This window comes from Pelodiscus sinensis, unplaced genomic scaffold (assembly GCF_049634645.1).
Source record: "Pelodiscus sinensis isolate JC-2024 unplaced genomic scaffold, ASM4963464v1 ctg131, whole genome shotgun sequence".
Classification (NCBI taxonomy): domain Eukaryota; kingdom Metazoa; phylum Chordata; order Testudines; family Trionychidae; genus Pelodiscus; species Pelodiscus sinensis.
This window is the reverse complement of record NW_027465961.1, coordinates 224174-249196: the sequence shown is the minus strand read 5'-3', so window position 1 is coordinate 249196 and position 25023 is coordinate 224174. Positions and strand designations below refer to the sequence as shown.

General features: G+C 60.7%; 1 protein-coding gene across 2 annotated transcripts; it reads right to left on the bottom strand.

The window, feature by feature from the left end:
• Nucleotides 1-3259: 3259 nt before the first annotated feature.
• CCDC71 (coiled-coil domain containing 71) lies at nucleotides 3260-11859 on the bottom strand. 2 transcript variants are annotated; one of them, XM_075917358.1, is made up of 3 exons: nucleotides 11723-11799; nucleotides 5149-10131; nucleotides 3260-4581 (listed from the first exon to the last, which is right to left on the bottom strand). In XM_075917358.1, exons 2-3 carry the CDS (start codon nucleotides 5385-5387, stop codon nucleotides 3399-3401), a joined length of 1422 nt encoding a protein of 473 aa, XP_075773473.1. In that variant the 5' UTR covers nucleotides 5388-10131; nucleotides 11723-11799; the 3' UTR covers nucleotides 3260-3398. The 2 variants fall into 2 exon arrangements, with proteins under 2 accessions (XP_075773473.1, XP_075773475.1); XM_075917360.1 differs by lacking the exon at nucleotides 5149-10131 and having other exon boundaries at nucleotides 11723-11859.
• Nucleotides 11860-25023: the final 13164 nt, after the last annotated feature.

Here is a 25023-nt window from a genome sequence, read left to right as displayed (position 1 = left end):
CAAGGCAGCCCAGGGGGCCTCTCTGGGACGGCCCCACCTTCTGGCAGCTCAGCCCAGCCTGGAGCTCGGGGCAGCCTTCCAGCCCCGTGGGGCCAGCCAGACTGCAGCGGGCAAGGGCGGCGCTGGCCCAGGCCAGCCTCACCGTGCACCCCGCTCCCTTGTGAAAAAGGCTGATGGGGCCACACCAAGGCACCCAAAGCAGGTGGCCGAAACATCCCCAGCGCTGCTTTGCCAGAAGGGCTGCCAGCAGGAGACCCCGGCCACCGTGCCTGAGGGCTAGACCCGGAGGCCCTGCGCAGCGGCGTGCCAGGTCCTGGGGCCCGGCTGCCCACACCCACCAGGCAGAGGGCACGGACACGAGCAGCAGGGAGATGCGGCTGGGCACCATTCCCAGGTGCGTTCAAATCTCCCTTGTAGCCACTCAGCTGATTTGCAACCAAACCGCTGATCATCTGAGCCCCCCTTCCCTGGCAGCTGCCTGCCCCGCCAGCCCCTAGGCCCTGCCCTGCCCGTGCACGCAGGGCACACGCGGGCAGGCCCCAGGCTACATGTGGCCCACAGCGCAGCGTCCGTACAGCACCTGCCCACTGAGCTGGCAGCCTGAGCGCGGCTCTCGCTGTGCCCACAAGCAGTGCCAGCCAGAGCAGGCACTTCCTGCCCAGAACAGCGTGTGCCTCGCACTGCGCACGAGGGCCAGCGCACGGCCGTGCACTAGTACAGCCTGTGGCTGCGCCCACGCTGTGGGTCTGCCCAACATGCCAGGTGATCAGCCAAGAACACACCTGCAGCTCTGGGCAGAACCTCCCCTTTCCCGCACAAGGGCTGAGAGAGGGGCTGCCCCCCCGCACGCTCTGCCCTCGCAGTGCAGGGCTCCAGCAGCTCCTCGGCCTGGCCCAGCAAAGGGGACGCGCTCAGGGAGGGGGACGTGTTCCCTGCCTGGGCCAGCCCCGGCCCTGCACCACGCCCCCGCTACTGCACCCCTCGTGGCGGGGAGAACAGGCCAGTAACCTCACCCAGTGCGAGTGGTCACTCCACTGGTCCGGGCCCTGGGGCGGGGCTGGTAGCCAGTGCGGCCACCATGCGCTCCTGTTCTGTAGCCGAGGGAGCAGCGCGGGGCCGGGCGGGAGCTCCCCTCGCGCACTGGCTGCCCAGACACGCCAGAACGCAGCCGGGCTGCCTGCCCCTACTAGATTGCCAGGGCACGCGGCAGCGGGCCGGGAAGGAGCCAGGCTGCTGGCCAGCCCACTCAAACACGTCTTGGTGGGGGAGGGGGATGCGTGTCGCCTACAGCACTACGATACCGCTGGAGAAACGCGGCACTAACCTCCAGCGTCTGCTGGCCGGTCGGTCCCGCGCACTGCCACAGCCCGTGAGGGGACGGCCCAGGCAGCTCTCCTGCCGGGGAAGGGGCTTCGGGGAGGGGCGCACTGAGGAAAGCGACCACCGCTGCTCGCCACACGCAGGAGACCCCGGCCCGCATTCCACTCTGGGCATAAGCAGGTGCCTCTCACTGGCATCACTGCGCAGGTGGGGGCTGCATGGGCAGCGGGCGTGTGGCTCTGGGAGCCGGGGGACTACGCCCTGGGGAAGGCAGCAACCCACCAGGCCGGAGCCTGGAGCCCTGCGAGGGGCAGGCTAGTTCCGCGACTGCTGGAAAGCTGCCGGGACAGGCTGGGCAGGAGCCGCGCAGAGGGTGATGGGAAAGCCCAGTTCCAGCCCTGCCCCACGGGAAGCCACGGGCTGGGAACGCAGGCAGAGAAAAGGAAAGGCTCCGTGGCCGGACGTGGCACTAGCACAGATGGGGCGAAGCTGAGCTTTTCCGCTGGTGCTCCACAAGCTGGTCCGGCCTGGCGGTGGGCTCTGGCTCCCAAGCAGCAAGGGCTGCTAGCCAGGCAGCGGCTGGGCTGGGTGCCAGGCGGGCCCCTGGGTGGGCTGAGCCCCCCAGGACAAGCAGCACAGCGGGGCACTGCGCCCGAGCCACGTCCGGAGAATGCTCCCGGCACGAGCCGTGGGGCTGGCAATGTCCCGGGTGAAAGGGAAGGGAAACCCGGCCCCAGAGTCCCTTTGGTGCGGCAGGCGGCCCGGGTTCCAAGCAACAGCGCAACATGCTGCACCCGCCCATCCGCGAGTGCGGCCTGCGGAGACACTGCTGCAGCAAGCCCTGGGCTCTTCCTGCCGCCACGCAGCACTGGGGTGGCCTCCGCAGGGCCAAGGGGGAGAACGCCCCTCTGGTCTGGGCTCCGGACCAGCCTCCAGCTTGGGCGAGGGGGAGGGCGCGGCTCCGGAAGGCTGACCCGCCGGTAGCCAGCGAAGGGCTGCCTGCCGCACGCTCCCAGCAGCACAGCCGCGAGTGAGACGCATGATCCCAGGCCCTGCCCGCCCCGAGGGGCTCCCCGCGCTGGCAGCCGCAGAACGGAGCCGAGACGCGGTGCAGAGAAAGGGTTTATACGCGGCAGCAGACTGGCCCACAGGCCCACAAGGTAACCCAGGTGAGAGATCAGCGGCAGTGGGCTCAGCTGGAGCAAACCACCCCAGAAACTAACGCCGCCGCAGTGAAAGGGCCGGGAACGCCTCTCCCAGCCCCGCCCCCGTGCTCCGGTCCTCGGCCGCGCAGCGGGACATTCAGAGCCCCGGGCGAGTGCTCTGCCCGCCCGGCAGCGGAGACCCGGCAGCCCGCCCCCACCTCCCTTCTGCAGTTAACAGTGGGGCGCTTGGCACTGCCCTGTGGCAGCGACCCCGGGAGTCTCGCGAAAGGGGCAGCCCCAGAGATCCAGCAGCCCCCCAGAGCCGGCAGCCCAGCCAGCCGCCCCGCTGTGCACGGCCTTTGCAGACAGGACAGACCTGCAGCGGTGCAGAGACAAAGGCCTGGCTCCAATTCTGCCCGGGCACAACACTGACCGTGGGAAAGACCCTGGCGCCCTGTCACCAGAGGCTGAGTGCAGGGCAGGTTAAGCCCGAATCCAGGGCGGAGGAAGCGTCTTCAGACAGGCCCAGGCCATTGTGCAGAGACAGAGATATAATAAAGTTAGAAAATCTGATCAAAATAAAACCGATCATTGTACAGCTGGCGAAGGGCAGAGCCTCCCAGTGCGCCAGCGGCCCGAGAGCGGCACTGCCCCCGCGCAAGCGCCCCCTCCGCCAGGCCCAGAGGCGCACAGCAACAGGCGCTCGCGTTTGGCTCCGTTCCCACTGGGGCTGGGAGTCGGCTCCCTGCACTTCTCGGCGGCCGGCGGCCAGCTACAGCATGGGAGCCCGTGGCCAAAGTCTGCAGGCCCGGCCGCTGCACGCTGCCCTGTGCTAGAGGCCACGAGCTGCTCGCACACGTCTCCACAGCCTGGCTCCGGCTCCGGCTCCGGCGCCCACAGGCATATTCAAAGCAAGTGGCTGGCAAGAGGCACTCAGGGGACGTTGGGAGAGCGGGGCAGTGGCTGGATTCTGATCACAGGGGACAGGTTGACCCTAAGGATCTGCTGCGCCCGCCTCCTCACTTCCTCGTCTGAAGAGCCGGCCACCTTGATGGCCCGGGACAGCAGCAGGGCCAGTGCGCTCTGCCCTAGCTCCGGGCTACTGGGGGCTGGCCCAGCGCTTCTCCTCTTCCGCGGGGCTGCCGCTTTCACCTCCTCGGCCCTCTTCCTCTTCTGCCCACCGCTGCCGCCCTTCCAGTCGCTCCGCCCCGCCAGCCCCTCCTTGGCCCCCCCGCTGCCACTCTGAGCTGCACTCTCAGTGACCCTCCCGTTCAGGATCCCAGAGGCTTTGCAAGCGTTACTCTCCTTCAGCACCCCCCCTTCCGCGCCCCTCAGCAGCTTCCCAGCGAGAGACGCCGAGTCGGGCGCCCTCGGAGCCAAGTGTCTGCAGCCGCTGGGCTCGAGCGGCCCCGAGGGGAGCCTGGCGTTCTTGCCCAAAGGAGATGCCTTCAGGAGCTTAAGGTCCGAGGGGGCGAGGCCCAGGCGCCCCGCTCTGCGTCTGGGCTCCAAGCAGGACGCTGGGGCTTTCAGCGGGACCAAGGCCTCCAGGACGACAGAGAGGCGCATGGCTGGATACACGTCCGGGTACATGGTGGTGGGGAAGCCCATGGCGGAGGCCTTGGAGGGGCCTGTCCTCGTCTCTTTCAGCGAGTTCAGCAGCAGGTTTGTGGCGCTCCCTTTAGGCCCAGGCTTGGCGGGGACGCTCGGACTGACCGAAAGGCCTGCAAGGGTCCCAGGCAACTCGGGGGTCACTGCTGGGCCTCCCCCGAGAGTGCGAGTACAGTGCGAGGCAGCCGCCCCCTCGCGGGCCTGGCTGGGCGTATCTGCCGTGCAAGAGCTGTACCCATACACATCCTTGCTCCTTAGGATTGTGGGCTGGTAGCCTTCCTCCCGGAGGCCTTGGAGAAAGGCCACCAGCTGGGTTTCAGTGTCCGAAAGGTCCTTGGACATGGGGTTGAAGACTCTGAGAGCTTCCTCCAGGGCTTTCTGTCCTGCAGAGGAGAGTCTGGACCACGAATGGACAGCTTTCTCCTCCCCATTGTTCACCTCAATATTCATGGCATTAGGCCAGGAGCTTCCAAGAGGCCCAAACTCCTTGAAAATCAGCACTGGACACCTCAAAGGAAGAGAGGAGAAGAGACGAGAGTTAGCACAGCCCACACGCTGAGCGCCACTCGGGGAAGGGACGGCTGCGCAGAGCGCCCATCTCGCCCAGCCCCTTCGCCGCTCGCAGGACAGAGAATCACCCGTCACTAGCGCAGCCACGCCAGTGGCTCCACACCCTCCCCCCATCCCGTCGGATCGCACGCACCGCAGCCTGCAGCCACCGGCTCTGCACCACAGAGCTCTCGGCTCCAGAAAGCGCCCTGCGGGGACCTTCCAGGCCCGCATCAAGCAGCTCGGCCTCTTCCACAGCCATCGATGAGGCTGAGCTCCTGGAGTTTCCCTCCAGCCCTCTCGTCGGTCTCTGACCCTGTTCCAGTGCTTTCGCTGGAGCCATGGGCCAAGGCAGCATGGCCTCCTCCCTCCTGCTTCCCTTCCCGGCTTACCAGCCCGTCTGCAGTGGGTTGCCACAAACCGCTGGCCACCCAGCACCACGCCCTCTGCACAGACAAGGCAACAGGCCTCCAATAAGACCAGAGCACAGCAGAGCCCTGGCTACCGTGTAGGAACCCTAACTCACTGGGGGCTTGGCCCGCCGGGCTGAGGGCCAGCGCTCACAGCTCCTGTCGGAGTGCTCAGGGAGCCAGCAGTGGGCACAGGACACACGCCCAGGAGCCAGCATGGCAGAACAGAACTACAGCCGGCTGGCACTTGGCCAGCAAGCTGAACCCCGACACGGCTGCAAGTGGCCAGGAAGGCGACAGCCGTGGTAAAAAGCAGGGGGACAAAAATCAACGATTTAAACTTTTGGAAAGTCATCAATGAACCCCACCTCTCTCATTTAACACACAACCGTTACAATTCAGTCTCCTCCCGTGCACGCCAGCCCTCCGCTCAGCCTCAGCCACGGATTCCCGCGAAGGACGGCAAGTGGAAGAGTCCATTAGTCACCAGGGCGCCTCCGCAGCGTAGCAACGGCCCCAGGGCTATTGCGACACTTTAAAGGCGAAAGCGCCGCGTGGAGCCCGGGTCTGGTGGGCGCAACCCCAAGCTCTGTACGGCGCTGCCACTTGGAAACGCCTCGGGGAACCTGACGCCGGGCTCTCCGCGGTGTTTCCAAGTGGCCGCACCGCACGGAGCCTGGAGCCTGGCCCCAGGATTCAAGCAGCACTGCCGCTTTGAAGTGCCTCCTCTTCTCCCCGCCTTGCTGCTTCTATCAGACAGAGGCAGCAAGGGGGGAAGCGACTAGTCGACTATCCTGTCGCCTGGTCCTTCACATCCCTAATTCGTGCTCTAGTCTGTCCGGCCCAATTCCCAGCGCCTGCTTCTCAAAAGGTCTGGCCTTTCGCTTCCCCCCTCTCAGCAGAATCAAGTCACGTGCAAAGGCAGGCCCAGCTGGGTAGGGCTGTCGCTGTTCCGTGCGCATGCGGTGGCAGGGCTGGGCCATGCAGGGGCCAGAGCAGAGGGGTCGTTAGGACACGGTTAATGGCAGGGGCAGCACAGGAAGGAAGAGTGGAGTGGGCTGGGAAGAAGGGAAGACATTTGGCGCACACAGTTTCTCATAACCCCACACTTCTGCCATGGAACAGGGCCGTGGCTTGTGGGCGAGAGACCCTGCTGGCAAGAGGAGAAAGAAATGTGTTTGCTGGACAAAAAGGAAAAGGCGCCAGGCGCAAGCAGCACAAGCAGGAAAGCGCCCATTGGCAGAAGGAACGTGAAGAGCGGCTGTGCAGCTCCCTTTGCAAGGCACCACTCTGCACGCGCTCGGCCTGTCAGCGGCAGACAATTCCCGAGCTGTTTGCTGTGTTGAGTTGCTAGAAAAGCCTGTCACTTAGCCAACCCTCACGGCTTGTTTAATCAGTTAATGAGGTTTGGAATCCCTCACCCAAGCACACAGCACAGAGCTGCAGTACGAGGGACCCAGAGTTGCCAGGTGTCCCGGAGTGACACTTCCCTTTCTGAGGCTACAGAATGCAGGCCCCTTCCTTTGACACAGCCTGCCCACTGGCGATGGCAAACCTCTAGCCCTTGTTTTACTCCAGCGTGACTCAGCTCTCCCAAGGAACCCTGGTCTGTACTTCTCAAACCAGCCGTGCCTGTGCGTTTCATGGGACTTACCCCCAATTAAGTGCATTTGAACCCAGTCAGTCTTAGCTTTTGCAGTCACTTGGAATCGGATGTGCAGCCTTGCTAAAAATGTAACTAAATAATAGAGTGAGAAGAGCGGAGAAGAACTGTTCAAAATCGGGGATGTTCGATATCGGTTAATTTAATAGTCGAGGAACCTCATGAATTCCTAGTGGTGAGTCGACTAGTCAGCAGTCCCGGCAGCCGCTGTATCAGAGGCAGCAGTGCAGGGTGCCGGGGGGAGCTAGTCCACAAGGGGAGCTATTTAAAAACCAGCCCCCCTCGCGGACCGGCTGCCTGTCGCCCCGCGCTGCTGTCCCTGATAAAGAGGCAGCAGCACAAGGTGGCAGCAGCGCATCTAAGGGGGGGTCTGAGCTCTTGGATCCGGTGCGAGCTGGAACTGAGCCGGGCTGCCTGCCCGCCTGGCTCCTAATACACTTTAAATTCAGAGCCGCAGCGGGGGGAGGTTCTGGACCCAGCATGAGCTGGAACTGAGCCGGGCTGCTGGCCAGCCTGCTAACACATTTACTGGCAAGGGTGGGGGGAGGGAAAGTCCACAGCATTACCCTATCAGCGTTTGCTCACTGGTTAATCAACTGCACTGTTACATCCCTGCTCAATCGTTGCTAATTCTGTTTCAGGATCCCATTTACGCGTAGGAGACGGACTCTATCTGCAACAGCTTCAAAGTCGTCCCTTGGTACTGTGAGTGGCAGCGCTGCAGCTAAACGTATTTCAGATGATAAAGTCTCAGTAGCAAGCAGATGTCAGCCCTCCAGCCAAACCACCACGGGCCGCTCTGTCGCAAGGACCAGCAAATACCAAGAGATGAAAAGGTAGCTCAGCTCATTTATGCCACAAATTCTCCTTTTCCCACTGTTAACAATCAGCACCTTCCTCAACATGGCTGAGCCTTAAACCCAGGCTACACGCCACCTGGCCCAGCAGACGGTGGTGGAAGGCTGCTAGATACAGAGCACGGGAAGGAACTTGAACAGAGCAAGAAATACTGAGGGGAAGCGGCAGTTTCAGCCAAGATACACAGCGATCCAGAATCCATGCCCGGTGACAACAGAAGATGGGGTTGCTTATCTTTCACAAACAACAGATACCTCGGGAAGTGCTCTCGCCACAGAACAGGTACAAGGCGCGGCAGCAAAAGCAGTAATGGACTCAACTGGCATGTGCGCGATACTGTCTCAGACCATGCGCACGGGACAAAGATGCCTAGAATGGAAGGGTGCTCCGTATTAACACATGGCCGCAGTGCCCATTTCACACCTTTCAGCCACAGACTGAAGTCCATCTTCTCCAGGAGCAAAGAAATTGTTGCTGAAGTCACGAGATACTTGCCCTAATAGCTGCTTTGGTTCAGCTTCACTGATGAGAGCAGGAGGAGCCAAACCAATTCTCCCTCGAGATGTTTGATGGAATTCCGCCGTTGACTGTTTTATGTCAGAGCAGCCAGGCTGGGCCAGACCAAAGGCCCATCAGCCCAGTGTCCTGTCTGCCCACAGTGGCCAGCACCAGGTGCCCCCGAGGGAAGGAATCATCAAGTGATCCCTCCCGTCACCCATTCCCAGCTTCTGACACACAGAGGCTAGGGACACCGGTCCTGCCCAGTCTGGCTCTCAGCCATTGATGGACCCAACCTCCATGAATCTATTTAGCCCTTTTTTTGAACTCTGTTAAAAGTCCTGGTCTTCACCACATCCTCTGGCGAGGAGTTCCACAGGTCGATTGTGCGCTGTGTGAAGAAACCTTGTTTTGTTTTAAACCTGCCACCTATTCATTTCATTGGGTGACCCCTAGGTCTTATCTTTATGGGAGCAAGTAACTTTTCCATATTCACTTCTTCACGCCAGCCATGATTTTACAGACCTCTAGCCTATCCTCCTCAGTCTCCTCTTTCCTAAGATGAAGAGTTCTAGTATTTTTACTCTCCCCCCATAGGGCAGCCGTTCCAAGCCCCTCGCTTTTGTTGCCCTTTTCTAAACTTTTTCCCATGCTAAGATACAATTTATTAAGAGCTGGCCTATCCTCGGGAAATGTTGTAAAAAAACGGTGATAAAATAAATGGTAGTTTCTCATTCCAAGTGCCCAGCATGAGCTTAGAGAGGAATGCAGAGGATAAGCTCAGTATACCGAACCCTATTATCCACAGCCTTCAGGGACCGTAGAGACATTGCTGCTGCTTTGCTGGTGCTGTGGAAGGCATGGATGGAAGGTGTCTCAGCAGAAAGGGAAGCCGCAGGCAATCAGGAAGCGACATGAAGGCAGATGCTGCTGCCATGGCCGGGGCATCTCAAAATCACTGCTGAGTTTTGCCAGTCAGAACGCACTGCAGAGCTGGAGGAAAACCATTTCAGCAGGGTGTTGGGAGCCAAGCCGCTGCCCTGGACCGGTGGGAGCCTTAGCAGGCACCTCACCTCCAGACAGAGTTCCTTCAGCTGCTGCAAGACATTCTGTTTACAGGGACCGTCTGCAGGGTTGTCCCCCGCCAGCAGCTCCCCGTAGCCATGCTGCACCGCGCCTGGCAGTGGGCACAATGGGACCCACCAGCATTCTACCTGCTGGGCTGCACGCCAAAGGTTGCCAACCCTGCCCTAGACAGGCACAAGGGAACAATGAACCAATATGGGTCTGCGGGATCGGCGGTGCTCTTCGGTTTTTAGAAGTTGTCCTGGCAAAGGATAATGGAATAGTGTGTGTGTGTGTGGGGGGGAGAATGTACCTTCAGGGTGCCACGGGAGATGGACCCCGCCATCCTACCAGGGAATGGGAGAAGCCAAGGAAGGAGGAGATAGGCCCCGGAAGCAATGAAGACAAGTAGCTGGTGTTGGATGAAGAGAGAGAATGGGGAGCCAGTGGAAGGATGCAGGATCACCATCCTCTGGGAACAAAGATGGCCAGCTCCACCCCACCTGCCGGCGGATTTGGGAAACGCCATTTACTACAGGCAGCCGGGAGGCGCTCTCTGCCCTGGCGCGTCCTCACTCTGCAGCTGCTTATGGACACACAAAGCCGCGCTTAAGAAACAACTATCTGATCAAACGTAAATAGACACACATTGGGGTATCATTTAATCCACAGCATTGCCTCGTGGTGCACCCCTAGCGTGCGCGCCCACTGGCCAGGTGCTGCCCCATGCAGACAGCAGCATGGCAAATCCACAGTTCTACAGATACATGGACCCAGTGTCACTGCCAGCCCGTGGGAGAGGTGCAGACCCCCTCGAAATGCCTGCTGGCCCCAGAACGAAGGGGTCCGCAGGAGCGCAGAGGCCATGGTCTGACAATCGGCAGGAGCGGCCCAGGAGTGGGAAGGGTTAGCACCACAAAGCTTCAGCCAGGCTGGGAAGAGGCAAGCAGGCTGCTTGTGGTGCAGCGTTCCTTGGAGAGGCCTGTCACGGGTGGAAGGCCGCAGAGGGGCGCACCTAGAGAGACAGTCTGCTCAGGAAGGAACCAGCCGAAAGCCTCCCCTGAAGAGCTCAGCTCTGCAGCGTGCGGTCCTAAGCAGCATTCCCTGCAGACAGCAGCTCGCAGCCATCTCCGCAGGCTGGGGGAGGAACCGTCCGCCCGGCAAGCTGCTCAGCTTGAGCCATGGCCATCTCTGCAGAGATGGGGTTGGGCACGGCAGCCCCATGCCACCCACCTGGAGCATGTGGCAGCTGGAAGCCGCACCACGTCCCAAGGCACCACTGCGTACCAGCCTTCCAGCCACCGACCCGCTGTGCTCAAGCGGCTACATCAGCCCCACACCAGCGGCACCCGGGCCACGGGCAAGGAGCCATGAAAAGCGGCAGCCGGTGGAGGGAGGCCCTGCGCTGAACCAGAGCCGAGGCAGGCGGCCCCAAAGCCCGGTCCCAGGCGGAGCCCGGAGAGAGGCCGGGCAGCCGGCGGAGGGAGGCCCTGCGCTGAACCAGAGCCGAGGCAGGCGGCCCCAAAGCCCGGTCCCAGGCGGAGCCCGGAGAGAGGCCGGGCAGCCGGCGGAGGGAGGCCCTGCGCTGAACCAGAGCCGAGGCAGGCGGCCCCAGGCCCGGTCCCAGCGGAGCCCCGAGGGGGCGGGCAGCCGGCGGAGGGAGGCCCTGCGCTGAACCAGAGCCGAGGCAGGCGGCCCCAGGCCCGGTCCCAGCGGAGCCCCGAGGGGGGCCGGGCAGCCGGCGGAGGGAGGCCCTGCGCTGAACCAGAGCCGAGGCAGGCGGCCCCCAGGCCCGGTCCCAGCGGAGCCCGGAGAGAGGCCGGGCAGCCGGCGGAGGGAGGCCCTGCGCTGAACCAGACCCGAGGCAGGCGGCCCCAGGCCCGGTCCCAGCGGAGCCCCGAGGGGGCGGGCAGCCGGCGGAGGGAGGCCCTGCGCTGAACCAGACCCGAGGCAGGCGGCCCCAGGCCCGGTCCCAGCGGAGCCCCGAGGGGGCCGGGCAGCCGGCGGAGGGAGGCCCTGCGCTGAACCAGACCCGAGGCAGGCGGCCCCAGGCCCGGTCCCAGCGGAGCCCCGAGGGGGCCGGGCAGCCGGCGGAGGGAGGCCCTGCGCTGAACCAGACCCGAGGCAGGCGGCCCCAGGCCCGGTCCCAGCGGAGCCCCGAGGGGGCCGGGCAGCCGGTGGAGGGGGGCCCTGCGCTGAACCAGCCCCGAGGCAGGCGGCCCCAGGCCCGGTCCCAGCGGAGCCCCGAGGGGGCCGGGCAGCCGGCGGGACTCTCTCCGAGGTGGGAGCAAGCCCCCAGCCGCCCCGGGGCAGAGCCACGCCTGGCCCGCCGGGGGGGGCGGCTCTGGCAGGGCCAGGAACGGACACCGGGGAGCGGCCTTTGCGTGGCTGCCGGGCCCCGCAGGCACGTGCCACAGGAGCCGGCCCCTCCGCCCCGACACGCGCCGGGCGCACGCGGGGCAGCGGCCGAGGCTGGGGGCGGGGCGGGGGCGGGGCCAGGGCCAGGGGGCGGGGTCCGGGCTGGGGGGGGCGCGGCTCCTGCCCCGGGCCCGGCAAGCGGCAGCGCGGAGCCGGCAGCGCCCCCACCAGGGCCCGGCGCAACCTACCGGCCGCCGCGGAGCCCGCACCCGCCGCTGCGCCGCCGCCGCTCCAACATGGCCGCCCGCCGAGCGCCGGAAGTGCCGCCCGCTTCCGCTTCCGGCCTGGCCTGCGGACTCGGCCCCAGCCCCGCCCCCATAGCCCCCTCCCTCAGCCCCGCCCCCTGACTCCTCGGCCCCGCCCCCATAGCCCCCTCCCTCAGCCCCGCCCCCTGACTCCTCGGCCCCGCCCCCATAACCCCCCCTCCCTCAGCCCCGCCCCCTGACTCCTCGGCCCCGCCCCCATAACCCCCCTCCCTCAGCCCCGCCCCCATAACCCTCCTCCCCCAGCCCCACCCCCATAACCCCCCTCCCTCGGCCCCGCCCCCATAACCCCCCTCCCTCGGCCCCGCCCCCTGACTCCTCGGCCCCGCCCCCATAACCCTCCTCCCCCAGCCCCACCCCCATAACCCCCCATGGCCTGTGCACCCCATGGGCCTCTATGCCCCTGGCTCCCTCTGGCCCAGAGCCCCCAGTCCTTCAGCCCCACCCACATGCCCCCAACACTCGCCCCCATGAAGAACCTGATGCCTCCCCCCAGGTCCCTCGGCTTTGCACACAAACTTGCCCCTCCCCGACCTCCCCCTCCTCACCCCCACCGATCCCTTCACTCATGACCCCCATCCTCTGACCCCCCCGCCTCTGACTCCCCCAATCCCTCAGGCCCCCAGCACCCGGCTCCTGCCCCCGCAGCAGGGCCCCGAAATCCCCCCCGCTGCCCAGGTCACCTAATAACCACCCACCAGCTCCCCCTCTGCCATGACTCCCCTCCCACACCTCCACTGCCAGCCCCAGTAGTCTCATAGACTCCAAGGTCAGAAGGGACCATTCTGATCATCTAGTCTGACCCCCTGCACAGTGCAGGCCACAGAATCTCGCCAACCCCTCCTAGAATAATCCTCTCACCTATATCTCAGATATTGAAGCCTTCAAATACTTTGAAGACCCCAACATGCAGAGAATCCTTCAGCTGTGATCTGTGCCCCATGCTACAGAGGAAGGCGAAAAACCTCCAGGGCCTCTGCCAATCTACCCTGGAGGAAAATTCCTTCCTGACCCCAAATATGGCGATCAGCTAAACCCTGAGCATGTGGGCAAGACTCACCAGCCAGACACCCAAAAAGTTCTCTATAGTAACTCCTGTCATCCCTCCATTGACCTATTGCCCACTGATAATGAATGGACAATTAGTTACCAAGATCATGTTATCTCATCAAACCATCCCCTTATCATAGAATCATACAACTGGAAGAGACACCAGAAGGTCATCAAGTCCAGCCCCCTGCTCTAGGCAGGACCAATCCCAACTAAATCAACCCGGCCAGGGCTTTGTCAAGCCGAGACTTAAACACCTCTAGGGATGGAGACTCCACTACTTCCCTAGGGAACCCAGCCCAGTGCTTCACCACCCTCCTAGTGAAATAGTTTTTCCTAATATCCAATCTACTGACAACATCGCCACCATGTACTATGTCAATTGCCAAGGCGGAGCACGCTCTCTGTCTCTTTGTACAGAAGCTGTCTATCTTTGGAATTGGTGCACTCAAAATAATATAACCTTAATAGCATCATACTTACCTGGCACGAACAACCTCACAGCAGACTCCCTCAGCAGATATTTCACGCCCGACAACGAGTGGGAGATTTGTACAGATGCATTGCACCATATATTCCGCCATTGGGGGTTCCCATATATAGATCTATTCGCCATGAGTGAGAATGCATCCGCTTTTGCTCCAGAGCAGGTATAGGTTGGAGATCCTCCGGCATTGGGGAGGCCCCCTTCTTTACGCATTTCCTTCAATTGTCCTTATTCCAAGGGTGTTGACAAAAATCAGGATGGACGAAGCCACAGTGATTCTTTTAGCCCCTGCCTGGGCGAGGCAGTTGTGGTTCCCATTCCTGCACAGAATGCCTCTCTGAAACAAATATACCTTACCAAATCTGCCAGACCTGTTGACGCAGGACCAAGGGCGGCTCATCCACCTGCAGCCACGCACCCTGCATCTGACTTCTTGGCTCATAACTGGTTCAGTCCATCTGAACAGGCTTGTTCAGACCACGTGAAGAACGTCCTCCTGCACAGCAGGAGAGGCACCACTCGCACGGCCTACTAGTTTAAGTGGTGCAGGTTCACGTCATGGTGTTCTATTAATGGACTCACCCCGGGGACTGCATCTATCCAGTACATACTTGACTATATTTTATCCCTCAGCCATGGGGGTCTTACCATTCCATCCCTCAAAGTTCATTTTGCTGCAGTTAGCGCTTTCCTTCACTCTGTGGATGGTACATCGGTGTTCTCGCACCCAACTACAAGAAGGTTCCTTAAGGGCTTTACTAACTCAAACCTACCACGTAAGACCCCACCACCAACGTGGAATCATAGAACCATAGAACTGGAAGAGACCTCAGGAGGTCATCAAGTCCAGCCCCCTGCTCTAGGCAGGACCAATTCCAACTAAATCAACCCGGCCAGGGCTTTGTCCAGCCGAGACTTAAACACCTCTAGGGATGGAGATTCCACTACTTCCGTAGGTAACCCATCCCAGTGCTTCACCACCCGCCTAGTGAAATAGTTTTTCCTAATATCCAACCTGGACCTCTCCCACCACAACTTGAGACCATTGCTCCTTGTTCTGCATCTGTCACTACTGAGAACAGTCTTTCTCCATCCTCTTTGGAACCTCCCTTCAGGAAGTTGAAGGCTGCTATCAAATTCCCCCTCCCTCTTCGCTTCTGCAGCCTAAACAGACCCAAGTCCCTCAGCCTCTCCTCATAAGTCATGTGCTCCAGCCCCCTAATCATTTTGGTTGCCCTCCGCTGGACCCTCTCCAATGCGTTCACATCCTTTTTGTAGTGGGGGGCCCAGAACTGGACACAATACTCCAGATGCGGCCTCACCAAAGCCGAATAAAGGGGAATAATGACATCTCTGGATCTGCTGGCAATGCTCCTCTTAATGCATCCTAATATGCCATTAGCCTTCTTGGCTACAAGGGCACACTGTTGACTCATATCCAGCTTCTCATCCACTATAACCCCCAGGTCCTTTTCTGCAGAACTACTACTTAGCTGGTTGGTCCCCAGCTTGTAACTATGCTTGGGATTCTTCCACCCAAAGTACAGGACTCTGTTGAACCTCATCAGATTTCTTGTGGCCCAATCCTCCAATTTGTCTAAGTCACTCTGGACCCTATCTCTGCCCTTAAGCGTATCTACCTCTCCCCCTAGCTTAGTGTCATCCGCAAACTTGCTGAGGGTGCAATCCATCCCCTCATTAATAAAGATGAACAAAACCGGTCCTAGAACCGAACCTTGGGGCACTCCACTAGAAACCAACCGCCATCCTGACATCGAACCGTTGATCACTACCCGCTGGGCCCGGCCTTCTAGCCATCTTTCTATCCATCTTACCGTCCATTTATCCAATCCACATTCCCTTAACTTGCTGGCAAGAATAGCGTGGGAGACCGTATCAAAAGCCTTGCTAAAGTCAGGGTCTATCACATCCACTGACTTCCCCATGTCCACCGAGCCAGTTACCTCATCATAGAAGCTAATCAGATTGGTCAGGCATGACCTGCCCTTTGTGAATCCATGCTGACTATTCCTAATCACTTTCCTCTCATCCAAGTGCCTCAAAATGGATTCCTTAAGGATCCCTTCCATGATTTTTCCAGGAACCGAGGTAAGACTGACTGGCCTATAGTTCCCTGGATCGTCCTTCTTCCCTTTTTTGAAGATGGGCACTACATTTGCCTTTTTCCAATCATCTGGGTTTTCTCCTGATCTCCACGATTTTTCAAAGATAATGGCCAAAGGCTCCTCAATGACATTTGCCAACTCCCTTAGTACCCTCGGATGCATTAAGTCCGGACCCATGGATTTGTGTACGTTTAGCTTTTCTAAATAGTTCCTAACCTGTTCTTTACCCACCACGGGCTGTCCATCTTCATCCCATCTTGCGTCACTTGGCGCAGAAGTCCAGGAGCCGACCTTGTCCGTGAATACAGAGGCAAAGAAAGCATTGAGTACTTCAGCTTTCCCCACATCATCTGTCACTAGGTTACCTCCTTCATCCATTAGAGGCCACACACCCTCTCTGATCACCTTCTTCTTGCTAACATGCCTGTAGAAACCTTTCTTGTATCCTTCACATCCTTAGCCAGTCGCAATTCCATTAGCGTTTTCGCCTTCCCGATAACCCCCCGGCATTCTCGAGCTAGACCTTTAAACTCCTCCCTGGTCATTTGTCCAAGTTTCCACTCTTTGTAAGCTTCCTTTTTGTGCTTAAGTTCACCAAGGATTTCCCCTGTAAGCCAGTCTGGTCTCCTACCATGTTTTCCTCTCTTGCTACGCGTCGGGATGGTTTCTTTCTGTGCCTTCAATAAGGCTTCTTTAAAATACTGCCAGCTGTCCTGGACTCCTTTCCCCTTCATGTTAGCATCCCAGGGGATTCTGCTCATCAGGTCTCTGAGGGAGTCAAAATCTGCTTTTTTGAAGTCCAAGGTATGTATTTTACTACTCTCTTTTCTTCCTTTGGTCAGGATCCTGAAATCTACCATCTCATGATCACTGCTTCCCAGGTTGTCACCCACCTCCACTTCCCCTATTAGTTCCTCCCTGTTTGTGAGCAGAAGGTCAAGCTGCGCACGGCCCCTGGTCGGATCCTTCAGCACTTGTACCAAGAAGTTATCCCCAACATTCTCCAAAAACTTCCTGGATTGCCTGTGTACTGCCGTATTGGTTTCCCAACAGATGTCAGGGTGATTAAAGTCCCCCACGAGAACCAGGGCCTGCAATCTGGAAGCTTCGCTCAGTTGTCCGAAGAAAGCCTCATCTACCTCATGCACCTGATTCGGTGGCCTGTAGCAGACACCAACCACAACATCACTGCTGTTGTTTCTCCTTTAATCTTAACCCATAGACTCTCAACAGGCTTTTCTTCCTCTTTATACTGGAGTTCAGAGCAATCATAGTGCTCTCTTACATACAGTGCAACTCCTCCTCCTTTTCTCCCCTGCCTGTTGTTCCTGAACAGTCTATACCCTTCCATGACAGCGCTCCAGTCATGCGAGTCATCCCACCAAGTCTCTGTTATCCCAATTAAATCATATTTCTTGCTCTGGGCCAGGGCCTCCAGCTCTTCCTGTTTGTTGCCCAGGCTTCTCGCATTAGTGTACAAACACTTCAGGTAACCAGTTGATCGTCCTATCTTCTCCATTCGAAACATGGGTCCTCCTTTCTTGCTCCTTCCTCTCTGCATTTCTTCCCGGTATCCGACTTTCCAACTCCCCTCAGGGTTTTGGTCACTGTCCCCCGACAAACCTAGTTTAAAGCCCTCCTCACTAGGTTTGCAAGCCTGCCCGCGAAGATGCTCCTTCCTCTCTTCGTTAGGTGGATCCTATCTCTTCCTAACAATCCTTGCGCCCGGAACAGAGTCCCATGGTCGAAGAAACCAAAGTCCTCTCTGCGACACCTCCTGAGCAACCACGCGTTTACGTCCTCAATTCGACGATCCCTGCCCAGTCCTTTCCCTTCAACAGGGAGGATGGACGAGAACACCACTTGCGCTCCGGATTCTTGGGAGTCTCCCCACCAGACCCCCCAACATGCTCATCGCCCCACCAGCCCCACACATTGCCAGCACCCCGGGAGAGCCCCTTAAAGCCCCGTCTCCCCCACAGCAAGCCCTTTACATTTGTGAGGACCCGCCCTTTCCCTGACCGCCTCCTAAGGGAGCCCAGCACCTTGTCAGGGATGGGCGCTACCAGTGGCCTCCACAAAGCTCCTGCTGTATCCTTGGCTTCCTGCACACGCCCCTCCTGCTCCCTCCATCACCCCACAGCTCATGTGTGCCACATGGCCTGGCAGTTCATCGTGACACCCCTCACGCCCTCTGCCCACAGAGAGCAGACAGCCTCCCCTGCCCACAGCCGTCCCATCCTCTGCCACGCCCACCACCGAAGCCCAGCTTCCGAGTGGCCCGACAGACCTGGCATGTCCCCCTGCCTGCCCCGTCATCATGCCCCAAACCTCCCCTGGAGTCCCAGAGCCTGGGAACAAAAGAGAGCAGCGCTCCCCGGAACACCCCGAGGGCCAGGAGCAGTGTTCCCCGGAGCACCCTGAGGGCCAGGAGCAGCGCTCCCCGGAGCACACTGAGGGCCAGGAGCAGTGTTCCCCGGAGCACCCCGAGGGCCAGGAGCAGTGTTCCCCGGAGCACCCTGAGGGCCAGGAGCAGCGCTCCCCAGAGCACCCCGAGGTCCAGGAGCAGTGTTCCCCGGAACACCCCAAGGTCCAGGAACAGTGTTCCCCAGAGCACCCCGAGGTCCAGGAGCAGTGTTCCCCGGAACACCCCGAGGTCCAGGAGCAGTGTTCCCCGGAACACCCCGAGGGCCAGGAGCAGTGTTCCCTGGAGCACCCCGAGGTCCAGGAGCAGTGTTCCCCGGAACACCCCGAGGTCCAGGAGCAGTGTTCCCCGGAACACCCCAAGGTCCAGGAGCAGTGTTCCCCAGAGCACCCCAAGGTCCAGGAGCAGTGTTCCCCGGAACACCCTGAGGTCCAGGAGCAGTGTTCCCTGGAGCACCCCGAGGTCCAGGAGCAGTGTTCCCCGGAACACCCCGAGGGCCAGGAGCAGCGCTCCCCGGAACACCCCGAGGGCCAGGAGCAGCGCTCCCCGGAACACCCCGAGGGCCAGGAGCAGCGCTCCCCAGAGCACCCGAGGTCCAGGAGCAGCGTTCCCCGGAGCACCCTGAGGTCCAGGAGCAGCGTTCCCCGGAGCACCCCGAGGGCCAGGAGCAGCGCTTCCCAGAGCACCCCGAGGGCCAGGAGCAGCGTTCCCCGGAACACCCCGAGGGCCAGGAGCAGCATTCCCCAGAGCACCCGAGGTCCAGGAGCAGCGCTCCCCGGAGCACCCCGAGGGCCAGGAGCAGTGTTCCCCGGAGCACCCCGAGGGCCAGGAGCAGCGTTCCCTGGAGCACCCCGAGGGCCAGGAGCAGTGTTCCCTGGAGCACCCCAAGGGCCAGGAGCAGTGTTCCCTGGAGCACCCCAAGGGCCAGGAGCAGCGCTCCCCGGAGCACCCCAAGGGCCAGGAGCAGTGTTCCCTGGAGCACCCCGAGGGCCAGGAGCAGCATTCCCCGGAGCACCCCGAGGGCCAGGAGCAGCGCTCCCCGGAGCACCCCGAGGGCCAGGAGCAGTGTTTCCTGGAGCACCCCGAGGGCCAGGAGCAGCGTTTCCCGGAGCACCCCGAGGGCCAGGAGCAGCGTTCCCCGGAGCACCCCGAGGGCCAGGAGCAGTGTTCCCTGGAGCAAGGCAAGGGCAAGGTGCAGGGGCCCCAGGAGCAGGCCAAGGCTTGGGGGCAGGGGTAGAATGGAAGCAGGTGGGGCTGGAGGAGGTGGGGAAGAGGTGAGGCCCTAGGGTAGGATGGAGGCAGATGGGGCTGGAGGAGGCGAGGCCTTAGGGGCAGGAACGGAATCGGGGTGGGTGGAGGCAGGGCAGGAAGAGGTGGGGTGGGAGAGGGGGTTGAGCCCCGGCTGCAGGGGAAGTCAGTGCCTGTGCCCCTCATTTCTGGCTGCACCCCCAGCCGAGCCCTCACTCCCTCCTGCAGCCAGCCCCTTGCCCTAGGCCAGTGAGATGAGGGCGGAAGGCAGGAGACTGGCGTGCGCGGGGCGGGGCCTCAGAGAAGGGGTGGGGCTATTTTCCAGCCAGAGGGCCTGGGTTGGGAGACTGGTGCCCAGAAGCTGAGCAGATGAAACCGAAGGGTCTTCTTGGCGTCTCTGCCCTGGGGACCCCTCAGGGAACGGGGTTGTGATTTGTCTGGCTCTGAACACACCCCTGCTGGGTTTCCCTGCTCCCACAGTCACTGCACCTACAAGGCTCCAGCATCCAGGCCCGGGCGATGCGCCGTAGGGGGCGTGCAGTACACTCTGGCTGGGCACTCCCTGGGCGCTGCGAGGGCTGGGGGTGACCCCAACTGGCCTGCGTCTGAGAGCACGGCCAGGGGGGCGCCCTGAGGGACCTCATGGCAGGTAGACCATGGCCCGGCCGGCTGTCACCTGAGCAGGGAAGGGGCCGACCAAAGGAGGGGGGTGGTCTGGAGAAGGGTCAGTCTTGGCTGGGCAAACATGGAGAGAAGAGACTGAGCTGAGTACTGGGGCTTGGGGGGGTGGACCCACTGAGTACTGGGGGCTGGAGGGGCTGGACCCACTGAGTACTGGGGGCTGGAGGGGCTGGACCCACTGAGTACTGGGGGTGGGGGGGGTGGACCCACTGAGTACTGGGGTTGGGGGGGTGGACCCGCCCAAGGGGTCTGAGCCTGCCTGCCCCTCACTTGGGTGCCCGCCTAGAACCCAGGCTGGGCTGCGCCGCGCAGAGGCAATAGCCCCTCCCTAGCGACTGGCTGGGGAGTCTCATCGTGCTGCTACAGGGTCCAGGATCGGGGGATACCCAACGCGCCGCCATAGGCTCCTTCTCCCACTGTCCGCCCCAGCTCCCCGGCTGCGGGAGCGGGCAGGCGAGACCGGGAGGGCTGCTGGCAGAGCGCCTGGCAGAGCCTGGTAGCGGGTTTGCTCCTTGCTTTGGGATGCGCTCATGTAGCAGGGTTCCTCTTCGTGGCGGGGGCTGCGTGATGCCACCCGGTGCTGCAGGAGTCACTTGGCTCTCACAGGCGCGTCCACACAGCAGGGCTAAACTTGGAGCGGGCGGCACTAACAGCGCAGCGTGAGTCCAACCAGCCCATTCCGCATGCGCCCTTCTGTCGAAAGAGAGCCCCTTCCCCCGACTTCCCTGGCTCCGGGCACAAGGAGTCCTCGGGCTGGCCGGTAGGTCGCAATCAACGCCCTTTGTTACTTCGGACCAACGTCCCTTCTTCCGACAGAACGCAGCCCTGGGTCCTTCCCAGCCCAGAGTCAGACGGACTCACCGCCCCGCACCCCACGCCCAGAGCACCCCGGAGAGGGCAGGGAAATCAGCACGCCCAAGCGTAGGTGGCCCTGGACTCAGCAGCCTGCTTGACCAGCACTTGGAAGCTGTGACCCTCGTGCCCTGGGACTCTGCGGCTCTCACAACACACGCCCCCAGCTCACCTCCCACATCACACATCACACCTCCCAGCCCCACAACCTGGAGAGCTGGAGACTTGCAGAGCCCCCAGCACAATCAGTGAGGAGAAACTGAAATGCCAATGGACCTGAAGGGAATTTGGATCCAAGCATCGGAGTTCTGCTTTTCAGTCCCAGGGCTCAGCTGGGCACATCTACACAGCCCTTACTTTGAAACACAGCTGCACCCGCAGCAGGCCTGCAGCCACAGGGCCAGGGGGCCAGAAGAGCAGCCCGGACTGGAGTCAGAGCGCTGGGGAGTGGCAACGGGGCTGGAGGCGGGGCGCTCGGGAGCGGTGCTGGGGCTGAGGCTCTGTGGAGCTGGGTGCACTGAGCAGCTGGGGAAGGCCAGGGGTTTCTGAGCAGAGGGCCCAGTGGATGGAGATGTCCCCAGCCAAGGGGCCTGGCAGGCCAGATTTGGAAGCTGAACCCTGACTGTGAGGCTGATGCTGGGAAAAGGGCCCTGCCCCCCAGAGCAAGTGTCCAGCTGGCAGCGCAGACAGTGGAGCTGAGCCGGGCAGGGCCTGGGGCTTGTGGGGAACAGCCGGTGCCCTGCTGTTGTGCTTTAAAAAAGCACCCAGGATCTTTTTCAGGGGGATAAGGCAACACGCCACATGTATTGAACATCCATAGATCAATCCATACTTATCAGATGCATATGACACATCACACTCATGCACTCTCACACACACACAAGCTACCCCAGACTAACACGGCTACATTTCTATCACTATTCTACACACACAAGCACATTCCGTCTTGTTGTTACCAAAAGTTGCTCCCCCTAACTGCACTGGCCAGGTGAGTTAGATGGGCGAGAGGTGGAGCCGGGCTTCTGCCGATCCGGATCGATGCTCCCATGTTGACAAGACAAAAACCAGGGGTCCCTCTGCAAGATGCCTCCTATTTATCCCTCTCATGCAGCCAGTTAGTCATCACCTGGCCTTTCCTAATGCTGCTTCAGAGAGAGTTCTTCCAAGGGCAGGCACTTGCTGCTGGACTCCCAAGGCATCTGTCTGTCCAGTCTTCTTCATGAGCTCACTGCACAGGTATTGTCTTGGGTCTGGCTCCCAGACCTTCTCCACCCTGGCAACTGCTGCTGGAGGGGCTCCCCTTTCATTCTCCATTCACACCGCATTCATTTCAACAGGACCATCAAGGAAAGGGGAGAGCTCAAAAGACATTTTTTCTTACAAGATCTAGATACAGTAAACTTCCGATAATCCGGCACCTTTAGGACCCAGGGGGTGCCGGATTATCAGATTTGCTGGACTATTGGAAGGGGGGGACTATAAAGGGCCTGGGGTGGGGGAGGATGCCACCCCAGACCCCTCATAGCCCCCCTTCCGATAGTCCAGCTCTGACCCAGGCGTCCCTGATTCAGCCGCTGCTGGTCAGTTTCAGCAGCGGCTGAATCGGGGACTCCTGCAGCAGAGCAGCTGGAGTGCTGCTGGGTTGGTCCGGTAGCGCCGACCCTTGGCGCGGCGAGACCAACCTGGCAGCCCCCCAGCTACTCTTGGGGATGCCTGGGGCAGAGCAGCTGGGGTGCTGCCGGGTTGGTCCCACAGTGCTGCTCCTCGGCGCTACTGGACTAACCCGGCAGCACCCCAGCTGTTCTGCCCCAGGTGTCCCCAATTCAGCCACTGCTGATACTGATCAGCGGCTGACTCCAGGAAGCCCGAGGCAGAGTTACTCTGCCCCGGGCTTCCTGGAGTCAGTCGCTGGTCAGTTTCAGCAGCGGCTGAATCAGGACACCTGGGGCAGAGCAGCTGGGGGGCTGCCGGGTTGGTCCCACAGCGCCGAGGAGCGGCGCTACTAGACCAACCCGGCAGCACCCCAGCTGCTCTACCCCAGGTATCCTCAAGTCAGCCGCTGCTGATACTGATCAGCGGCTGACTCCAGGAAGCCCCAGGCAGAGTTGTTCTGCCCCGGGGCTTCCTGGAGTCAGCCGCTGGTCAGTTTCAACAGTGGCTGAATCCAGATGCCTGGGAGACCCTTGGCGCTGCGAGACCAACCCGGCAGCACCCCAGCTGCTCTGTCCCAGGTGTACCCAAGTCAGCCACTGCTGAAACTGATCAGGGGCTGATTCCAGGAAGCCTGGGGCAGAGCAGCTCTGCCTTGGGCTTCCTGGAGTCAGCCGCTGGTCAGTTTCAGCAGCAGCTGAATCGGGGACAGCTGGGGTGCTGCTGGGTTGGGTTCCGCAGCCCCGAGGGGCAGCGCTACGGGACCAACCCGGCAGCACTCTAGCTGCTCTGCCCTAGGTATCCCGATTCAGCCGCTGGTCAGTTTTAGCAGCGGCTGAATCGGGGAAGCTGGGGGCAGAGCAGCTCCAATGGTCTGGCTGCCCGCAGCACTTCCGGGTTCATGATGGTGCCAGACCATCAGGAGTGCCTGACCAACAGATGCCGGACCATCGGAGTTTTACTGTATAGAAAAAGGAAAGTTTCTCTTAATACAAAGCTCTAGGAGAAATGTTCCTGAGATTCTATAAGAACACTTAAAGATAGATCTAAAAGGACAAGATCTTAATACAAAGTGATATGAGAGTGATAAATTACAGGGATTTATCCACACTGCCCTACAGAGAGGCTGTGGGTGGGGTGCCATGAAGGGGTCCCCTTGCTTGTTGGCCTTCCTGAGGAAAGGTCTGCGGTGCCATCCGTGGCATTTGCGCCGACCTCGCTGCCCGAGCAGTGGGGCAGGGAAGCATCTGGTGTGGAGAGAGCCCCTGGAGTGGGGCACCAGCCCCAGACTAGGTGGCATGACAAGGCTGGGGGTCAAGCCTTCCGGAACATGGGCTCAGCCGCAGACGGGTTAGGAGGGCTCTGCCCCACAGGAGAGTGGAAGAGAACCCAAGGCCAGGCTGGGTGCTGGCCCAGGATCGAGGTCCACGACTCGGAGCCTGTTGCTGGCCTATGCACCGGGCTGGGGCAGAAGCTGGGAAAATTGCCCCAGCATCCACCTACACTTGCTTGTGTCTCAGAGGCCCTGCCCATGGCCCAGCACTGTGGGGCAGTCTGTGTGAATCTCACCCTGCTGGCTCTGGCAGCTAAGGAATCAAAGAGCCATGTGCTGAGCAGAGGCCAAGGAGCCCTGGGCGAACCCTGCGTCCTGGGGATGCAGCTGCCTGTTCCCAGGTCCCTGGGGCTCAGGGCTGGATGCCCCAGGAAGGGGTCAGCCCATCAAGGGCCCTTTGGCAGGCAGCTCCCAGGAGCTCAGGGCGTCTCCCTGTGGTCAGCTCAGGGGCGCTGCTTTGGAAGGCAGCACGCCGGCCCTGCTTTCAGCCACGGAGCCGCCGGAGGCAGGGCCACGCCCGGTCCCACAGGCTGAGAGCCGTGAACATGAGCCAGCCTCGCAGGACGGAGACCTGGCAACACACAGGCATCACTGCGCGCAGGGCAGGAGGGGCAGCGTGCGCCTCCTTAGAGCTGGGAGCAAAGTCACATGCCCTTCCTCGGGGAACACGCCACCTCCCTGCCGGGCACCCTTGGCTGACTCGCACACCAGCCTCAAGGGCCAGGTTCCATGGATGCACCTTCCTACCTGCCATCCTGTAACAATATGGCTTCTCTGCAGCCATGTTGGAAGGCCTGTGCTAGGCCTGAACCAAAGCCGCCTTCTGCAGCCAGACTGAGGAGTAGCAGCCATTCCTGTAAGGCCTGGAGTCACGTCCTCACATTCCATCCAAATTGTATTACAAAGTGTCACACCAGATTGTGAGGAGGGACGGTGCCCTGATAACCCCCCACTGGCACCAGGTAAAGAAACAGATCTCAAGATGGGTAAAGAGATCTTTACCGTTCTGTCTGGCAAGAAACTGCTTAGCCATAGAGGATGTTGTGGAATCCTCATCCTATGAGCATTGTCACGACACTGTCCTATTATTTGACTGTGTGATCTCTGTCTGGTTTGTAACTGTTTCTGTCTGCTGTATAATTAATTTTGCTAGGTATAAATCAATTAAGGTGGTGGGGAATTATTGGTTAGGTAATTTTGTTATGCTTGGTAAGTAAAATGATACTAAAATAATTGGTTAAGGTCTAGCTAAGCAAGACTCAGGTTTCATTATATAAACGGGTTCAAGAAGGAGAAGAGGAAGATCATCAGAAGTAACAGAAGGAAGAGGCTAGAAGGGGACCAGGAGGAGGGAGAAGACCTGGAAAAGAAGAA

Bases quoted from the DNA above. Each gene is read 5' to 3' on its own strand.
- CCDC71 (XM_075917358.1), bottom strand. From the start codon at position 5,387: ATGACTTTCCAAAAGTTTAAATCGTTGATTTTTGTCCCCCTGCTTTTT. The intron at 4,582-5,148 runs GTGAGTTAGGGT...TCTTCCTTTGAG, and splicing joins CCCGGCGGGCCAAGCCCCCA to GTGTCCAGTGCTGATTTTCA.